This window comes from Stegastes partitus, unplaced genomic scaffold (assembly GCF_000690725.1).
Source record: "Stegastes partitus isolate 25-593 unplaced genomic scaffold, Stegastes_partitus-1.0.2 Scaffold0, whole genome shotgun sequence".
Lineage (NCBI taxonomy): Eukaryota > Metazoa > Chordata > Actinopteri > Pomacentridae > Stegastes > Stegastes partitus.
In genome coordinates, this window is record NW_007577731.1 from 2,721,341 (window position 1) to 2,730,006 (window position 8,666).

The 8,666-nt window shown below is 42.0% G+C and overlaps 1 protein-coding gene across 1 annotated transcript; it reads left to right on the forward strand.

Moving 5' to 3' along the window:
• The first annotated feature begins 811 nt into the window (after positions 1–811).
• Positions 812–7,632, forward strand: LOC103364508 (leptin receptor gene-related protein). Its single transcript, XM_008291688.1, has 4 exons — positions 812–919; positions 1,251–1,326; positions 4,519–4,705; positions 6,121–7,632. The coding sequence occupies exons 1-4, from the start codon at positions 904–906 to the stop codon at positions 6,235–6,237; spliced, it is 396 nt and encodes a 131-aa protein (XP_008289910.1). The 5' UTR covers positions 812–903; the 3' UTR covers positions 6,238–7,632.
• Positions 7,633–8,666: the final 1,034 nt, after the last annotated feature.

An 8,666-nucleotide genomic window follows, 5' to 3' on the forward strand; every position in this document is an offset into this window, starting at 1 on the left:
GCATCATCTTTAGAAGAGGCTTCCTTCTGCGATGACGGCCATGCAGTCCAATTTGATGCAGTGTTTACACTCTGGGGTCAATTTGGATATTTCCACCTAGGGGTGTATTCACTTTACCTGCCAGCGGTTTAGACATTAATGGCTGTGTGTTGAGCTATTTTGAGGGGACAGTAAATCTACACTGTTATACAAGCTGTACTCTGACTACTTTCCATCAGAGCAACGTGTCATTTCTTCAGTGTTGTCCTATGAAAAGATAGAACAAAATATTTGCAGAAATGTGCTCACTTTTGTGACATACTGTATATGGAATTTGACGGCTTTATGTATTTAAAAGTGGGCGGCTTGTGGCTCAGGTGGTAGAGCGAGTCGGTCGATGATGGGAAGGTTGGCGTTTGATTCCGCCAGGTGTCATGGTGGTTGTGTCCTTGGGCAAGACGCTTCAGCCACCTTGCCTGGTGTGAATGAATGGATTGTTGGAGGTGGTGGTCGGAGGGGCCGTAGCTAACAATGAATGTGTGTGGATGAATAATCGACAGTTTGAGTGTCTAGAAAAGCGCTATACAAATCTGATCAGTTATTGTGATTATAATTAAAGCTGCCATTTAAATGTAGTGCAGTGGAAGTAGAGTACGTGTCATAAAGTCCATAAGAGATTGTAATTATGCTCAATACTTGAGTAAATGTACTTAGTTACTTAGTCAAAGCCAGTCTTTCAGTGTTGGTGTTGAAGGCAGTAAAAGGAGCTACTGCAGCTTTAAGAGTCACCTGATGAACAAAAAAAAGAAAAAAACGAAGGAAAAGCCGATGGAGGAAGCAGGAAGTTCGTCTACAAGAAAGAGGAGAGCCTGAGCACGTAAACAATACACAAAGAACAGAACAAAGTTTGTCCCGTTTATCGCAATGGCCGGCATTAAAGGTATTTAATTCCAACTTCCGGCTGACAGCTGAGTGTCCGTTAAGGCTCTCGGTCGCTCCGCGTCGGAAACTTTGTTCGGACACTTTTCAACATTTTTTTTTTTTTTTCGAAACCCTTTCATGAATCATTTCGAAAGTTTGGCCTAGAGTGGTTGCCAGCTATCGGGTTCTTTTATAAACTTATTTATCTGTTTAAAAATCCATCTCTATTTTTTTTAGCATTCAAACAACTTTATAGCTTCTTAGCTAGCCGAGCTAATTTTCCCTTTCGTTTCCTACTTTGGACTCTGCCTGTGTTATGTCATTAATGTAAAGTGTCGTTTCTGTCCCAGCTCTGGTTGGTTTGTCCTTTAGTGGTGCCATCGGACTGACGTTCCTCCTGCTGGGCTGCGCACTGGAACAGTACGGGTAGGTTCCCCCTTCAAACCCACACAATACACGCTAATGCATAAAATACTGCCTTGACCTACTAGTTAAGGGAAGCTTAAGGGACTAGTTAAGGTGTTTTACGATGAGGTGACGTCATTTCATATTGCCCTCAAATACTTCCTCAACAGTTTAATATTCAACTTTCATAAAATTGAGGCACTATTAAGAGGAACAAAGTTAAAATCAGTGCAGCAGAGGCCAACAAACTGTGTCAAACTCCAGGATTGTTGCACTCTACAATTAACCAAATCAATAGTGCAACTTTAAGCATTGATTTTTGCTGTGTGCACATGTGCCATTCACTCATTGTGCTGCAACGTTTTTTGCTGCTTGATGTAAAAAGAGACACTGAGTTTGTTGAGACTCTACATGTGCGAAATGAGCAAGAAACGGGAGATAAACGCTGCAAAGGAAGATAGAAAGTGCAAATATTTGGATGGTGGCAAAAAATTTGGTGAACTTTTGGCGATGCCGTACGCTACAGGAGGCAACATGACTAATTTAAACATATAAATGTGCATCACTAAGCTCTGCATTCCTTACTGGTTGCTCGTCTTCCTGGGGTCCATTCACAAAACAACAGTAAAAAATACATCAATTTAAAATCACAGAATATCAGTGAGACAGCATAATTTAATATCAATGCAAAGTTAAGACATGAAAAGTTTAAATAAATAAATAAATAAATAAAATTCACAGACTCACAGCACTGAGTAAAGAAAATAAAAAAGTTCCAGAGCTGCCATAACAAAATGTGAGTCATCAGTTTGAGTTTTAGTGACTTCTTAAAGGGATATCTATTTTTAATCTGTCTAATGCTGGTAGGGAGCATGTTCCAAACGGAGACCTAGCTCTGTAAAGAACAGTTCTCATCATTGTTTGTGGACTTGGTACCACCAGAAGACCGGTGCTTACTTGGCGTGTCACATACCCAAAAACCACTATGTACTAGTTTATCACCAAAGAACTGAGGTGTACTTTTCAGGATGACAGTATGCATACATAACAAAAGACTAGATTTTAATTTAGCCTCCACAGTCAGCCAAGATAGTCGATTACGCATCACATTAACGAAGACCTAATCCGGCTGCCCTGTTCTGTGCAATTTTAGATGCATCTCTGTAGATATTGACATTTTCCCTTCGAGCTTCATCCTCCTCCAGGAAGTCCTGGTATTGTCTCTCATCATGCCTTCATGGTCTCTGGCCATCACCTGCAGTTTCCATGTTTGCATGGTGACAGAGAGCCAGATCTGAATGCCATTCAAAGTAAAAAACATAAATAAATGGACCTTTTGGATGTCTTGCCAGTGTTGCACCATATAAGAAAGGTGGCAGATGGCTTCTCTTTTCTTTTTTAGCTGCTCTTATTTTTTATTTTTGAAGCAGGTGGAGTCCCCTACAAAATTGCCAATTAATAAATAAGTATTTTTTCATATCGCAGAGAACCAAAATATCTCTGTGGCAGCACTAGTGAAATTCATTAGAGCCCTGTTTAAATGCCCACGTAATTTAAACTCATGCTCCCAGTTTGTAATACAGCCTTTTTGAACCTAAAGCTAACATTGAATGATTTGTGGAAACATCTAAATGTGATATTTCTGACAGATATTGCAACGTCATTTGAGATCAAATTTTTCAAAATCAACTTTGGGTCCAATATTCACTTTGTAACAGATTTAAAACAGATTGATGGAGCGTCACCTCATCCATTCACTCATTTACAATAGAGAGAGAAAATATGAAATGCAGGCACACAAATAAGAAACTTGTATGAAAACAAGTGAACCAACTAAAGTGAGAGCAGCTGGAGATAAAACACGACTCGATTAAAACCTGAATTGCTCTGAGGATAACAATGAGTCAGGATTTAGATGGTTCTGCGTGTTACTCCAGCTTGCAGGTGCACAGCGAGGAAACACATGAGACACCCTCACTGATACACAAAGAGGATGACATGATTGTAGAAAAGCACTTGGCACGGCATTTATTAAACCCTCAATCAGATGTATGAGGTGTGGCTGTTAAATAACAAGACTGGGCTTACGGCAGCTGGACCACAACGTTCATGCCTGAACCACATCGTATATGTTGACAACCTCTGAAGGTTTCACTCTCCTCGTATTAAATAAATCTGCAGACATTATGTGAACCACTGCACAGAGAGATGCAGCGTTATTCAACGAGCAAAATAGATAAATCTGTAAACAGCACCACAGATTTATTTATACGTGGATAAGTGCTGTTGGTAAATGCACTACAACCGTTTTTTTTTTTGTTTGTTTGTTTGTTTTTTAATCGTGATTTTATACAAATTTGAGTTTTTTCATTATACCAGGTGAGTCAGAAAAGTTCCAGGACTGGTGTCACAAAAAATATATTTCAAACCCAAACTACAAGTTTTCCCCTTCCAAGTAATCCCCCTGGAGTCTTCTCCAGCCTTCTCTGCCACACCGCCATGCACTCCTCGCTCCGTCATCACAGCCATCTTGATGTCGTCCACGTCTTCTAAACGGGTCCCCTTGATGACCCCCTTGAGCTTGGGGAAGAGGAAACAATCCCACAGAGCCAGGTGGGGTGAGTAGGGAGGTTGCTCCAGCACGGAGATGTTCTTCTCAGCCAGGAACTGTGGGATGCTCAGGGCATTGTGAGCAGGTTGTCATGGTGAAGCAGCCACGACTGGTCCTGCCACAACTATGACTTCTTCTCTGAACGAAGCAAACGCTGCAGGATCTGTTTGTAGACGAGCTGGTGGATGGCTGAAGGGGAAAACTGGTAGTTTGGGTTTGTGACACCAGTCCTGGAACTTCTCCGACACACTTCGTACACACTTGAGGACATTTATTTAGAATAAGTTCACTGCAGACAAAGTGCAGATCTACTGGAGCAAAAAGTAGAAAATGCAAATAACAACAGTGTTAAATAAATGGTCATTTAAGTTGGGCAATTTAGTGTTATCATTATGATTAAAATCCTGCCCTTTAAAAGTGTTTCCTTCTGTTGAGGACGGATAGAATTTTTTTGTTTAATTATATGTTGAATGGCTCCATTTGGTCCCATTTAAAAATAAACTTCCAAGCTTTCTGGGTCCATTAGATTCTGAGCTAACGTCCGTGCACTAGTGCCGCTTAACACATTATGTCATAAAATCATTGTGACTTTTTTTTTTCAGGGTATACTGGCCGCTGTTTGTCCTGATCTTCTACGTGTTGAGCCCCATCCCGACCTTCATATCCAGACGCCTCAGTGACGACAGCGATTCCTCCAGCAATGCGTGCAGAGAGCTGGCCTACTTCTTAACAACTGGCATCGTGGTGTCAGCTTTTGGGCTCCCCATTGTCCTCGCCCGCACAAGCACAGTGAGTTCTCATCAAGTATTTTAGGTTGATTTCCATTCAGTAAGAATGCAATTAAGTAATTTCCTGCTGGGAACAAGTATGAAAAAAAAGAAAACTATTCCTCCTGTTCTGTTTTCTGAAATATAAAATCCAGAATTTCTAGAAATGAACTGATTGTACAACCAGTTTGATTCAAAACTTTGAAATGCTGATATACACAGCATCACATATAACACAAATACTGAATACATTTGTGTCATATATAACATGGATGAGTTGTGCAGTTATCAGAAAAGCAACTACATCTCTTTCGCATAAGGAAATCGTACCTTGATGGTTTCCTTCATCATTTCTCGTGAACACAGTGAAAAAACAAGGCTGCAGACAGACTGTAAAATACTGATTATTTTGCTTTTCTCAACTCATTGTTTTTGGTTGTTATTTATAAAAGAGATTAAAAAATATTGGACAAACATTTTTGAAGTATTATTTATTCAATGTGGTAATGGAAAAAAGTATAGATAGCAGTGGTCCTGTTTGGGCCGAGGTGTTTACTTCCTGGGCTGCAAGGTGGCTTGTGGTTAGCATCATTGCCTCACAGCAAGAAGGTCGACGGTTCATATCCCAGGTTTGCATGTTCTCCCCGTGCAGCGTGGGTTCTCTCCGGGTTCTCCAGCTTCCTCCCACACAGTCCAAAAACATGTTGAGGTTAATTGGTGATTCTAAATTGTCCGTAGGTGTGAATGTGAGTGTGCTTGGTTGTCTGTCTCTAAGTGTAGCCCTGTGATAGACTGGTGACCTGTCCAGGTGAACCTGCCTTCACCCTGAGTCAGCTGAGATAGACTCCAGCCCCCCATGACCCTAGTGAGGATTAAGAGGTGTATAGATAATGGATGGATAGGAAGAGCCGACATCGAAGGATCAAAAAGCGCTGTGAACGCTCGGCCCCCACAAGCCAGTTACTCCTGTGGTAACTTTTCTGACACCTCCTGCTTAAAATCCCCAAAAATCAGAAGGACCGTAGAATACCATGAGTAGATAGCAGCGGTCCTGTTTGGGCTGAGATGTTTACTTCTTTGTTTGAATAAAACACTGTGCATTTCACAAGTCTGATTTGGGGACTGATACGAACAATACCTGAAACTACAATCTTCTAACAGTTATTTGGCATCATATTCACCCACATAGCAGAATGTAACGTACATGTTAACAGTTGGATTACAAAACTACTTAGTTACATAATAAGTAACTAGCTATTGGCACTCAGTTGTGAAAAGTATGACATTTTGAAATAACTGTGTAGAAATCATGTGCTTGTGTACACGTGTCAATGCTGTCTGCGCCATAGCAGTTAAGACATGTACATCTGAGTTAATGCGTGCCAGCAATTTATTGTTGTTTCGGCCACTTTAACGAAGACATTCCTTTTCCTGCAGATCCAGTGGGGCGCCTGCGGTCTGGTGATGACGGGAAACGCCGTCATCTTCCTCACCATTCTTGGCTTTTTCGTCGTGTTCGGAGGTGGGGACGATTTCAGCTGGGAGCAGTGGTAGAGTGCCTTTGGAGAGCGGACGGACGGACAGATGGATGGATGGGTGGGTGGGTGGGTGGGTGGGCAGGTGGATGGTTGAACGAACAGACTGCAGACTGAGGGGCACATGAGTCCTGCCCTCGGTGGGGGATGATGTGTAGGCCGCAAAATGTCAAACTAGAAACGGCGTGTCACCAGGCCGATTTTTATATCAGGGGGTGGTGGGAGACACTACGATGTACTCTAAAAATGTGCCTTATGTCTGAAACAAGGGAAACGCTGCCGCCTAAACCTCTCTTGTGCACCACCGCTACCCATCTTTACCCATATATTTTAGCTTGTTGTGCCTTTGTTTAAACCCCCAGTTCACCCTGCTCATTGCAGCTACCTGCTATTTCATTAGTTAATCGATATCATAAAGGGATCCTAAGCGGTAACTCTATTGTAATGTACACTGCAAAGCTTGCTCCATCTTCCGTGCTCGACGTTCAAAGGGGGAAGCGGCTGTACTGATTTACAGCTTGCTATGAGCACTGTTTGCTGTTTATAGTGTAAAGTCAGGGCAAGTTATCCTAATCGACGCTTTTTGACAGCTAGTTACAGAACTCCTAATCAGGTAAAGATTATCACGTTTGTATGATGTGTGTTGTTTGTTTTGGTTTTTGCCTTAAGACTTTAAAGCCTTACCTTCTGTTCCAATGCAAAGTGTTTACATTTTTCCACCAAAGATCATTTTTAGACTGCGAAAAATGGAGCATATTCACCGTAGCATCATCCTCAAAAGCCGGCCGAGGCATTCCACAGAGCTCCGGTGTGTGTGAGCGGTCCGGAGACGGTAGCCATGCTCATTTTATATTCATGTGCACGACAACAAAACTTCAACAAAAGATCTAGTATCATAAATTCTATTTTTTACATGTTAAATGTTAAATACTGTACATGTATGCTTTTAAGTGCACTTTGCCCTAACGGAGGGCGTCTTCTCTTGCCTTAAACAATGTGTGTTTTAATCGACAGAGAAGTCACTGCTATTGGGTTTTGACTCGTCGTGTTTCATCATCAGGGGCCGTTCAAATCAGTACCTATAAATTAAAAACTACATCCTCATGTTCTATGTCGCCAATAACAAAGTATTAATAGCGTTCTGAAGTGAGACTGTCACAGAAAAGTCTGGTTAGTGTCGTGTAATTTCTGATTTCCTTTTGCACAACTGCTTTACCGAGTGAACTCGTGTTGATGTGTGTATGTAACTGACATGTTCAAAATCATCTCCAGGAAGAAAGTTTTGTTCTTTCTATCGTGACTCCCACACTTTGAAAACACTAAGGAGTGCTCGAGAGCTCTCTCGGAGGTTATTTCAGAAGCTCCTGACTGCATTTTGTTTTCTAACATTGATTAAAACTCTCTGTGTAGTGAATCAAATGGCTCCGTGTGCTGCTTGTGCTTCGGTGAGATACAGTACGGGCGAAAAAAGGAAGGAGAGAGCTTGATTCGACTTGTGCGGAGCTTGTCTCTTGCCGGCGCAGACGGGTGATGCATTCAGTCAGACACCTGCACGCTGTTTGTAGAGCGCAGCAGAAGTAGTGGCGGTAGCAAAGCTCGGTAATGGCCTCCCTCGAGACGCAGACTGGAAGAAGGAGGAGGAGAGGTGGTGGTGGTGGTGTGTGGTTGAAGGGTGTTTTGGGTTTACATATACTTCTGTCTGGCGAGACTGTACGAGTGAACTCAACACCTGACTGGCAGAAGTTCAGCTACGAACAGCTGCTAAATAATTTCTACATTTTGTTTTTGCAATATTCAACAAGCGGTATGTAAAGCCGCTCCATATTTCTGCACATTTACACTTAAAAAGCATCTTTTCTGTCTGGTTTCCAAATACACAAGCGTCAGTACTGATTGCAGGTTGACAATATTATTTGAGCAACGTGCAGAACAAAAAGAACGATAACAGCCAGCATTATCTATTCAGGGTTAAATGGGATGTGGTAGAAATCATACCGCACAGCTGCAGAAACGACTTGAGTGGTTTAATTTCGTTCTCTGTTCATGTGTGTCAGGAATGCGCTGAAGCCGCCTCATCAGCTGAAGCGTTTCCTTCGCAAACAAAAGGAACCCACACTGTACAGATGAATTATTATTTATATGGAAAACAAATGTGCTGCCCGCCTCCAGTGATTGCAATTCACAGGAGGTGGTGGTGGTGGTGGTGGTGGTGGGGAGGACACACGTATGGAATAACATCCCACAGGCAGGTTAATATGAGTGCAGAAAAACATCCGCAAAGTCGCACAAACGCCTGGTTGTGTCAAGTTTAAGATATGAGTGGGTTTACCGAAGAGCAAAAGAAGATTGTCACCTAAAAGTTTGTCTCTGGAGGTCTTAAAAAAAACTCTGTGAAGCCATCAACATAGCTGCACAAAGACCAGACATGCTGCTGTTAAAAAACGATGG

Bases quoted from the DNA above. Each gene is read 5' to 3' on its own strand.
- LOC103364508 (XM_008291688.1), top strand. The intron at 1,327-4,518 runs GTAGGTTCCCCC...TTTTTTTTTCAG, and splicing joins TGCGCACTGGAACAGTACGG to GGTATACTGGCCGCTGTTTG. The intron at 4,706-6,120 runs GTGAGTTCTCAT...CTTTTCCTGCAG, and splicing joins TCCTCGCCCGCACAAGCACA to ATCCAGTGGGGCGCCTGCGG.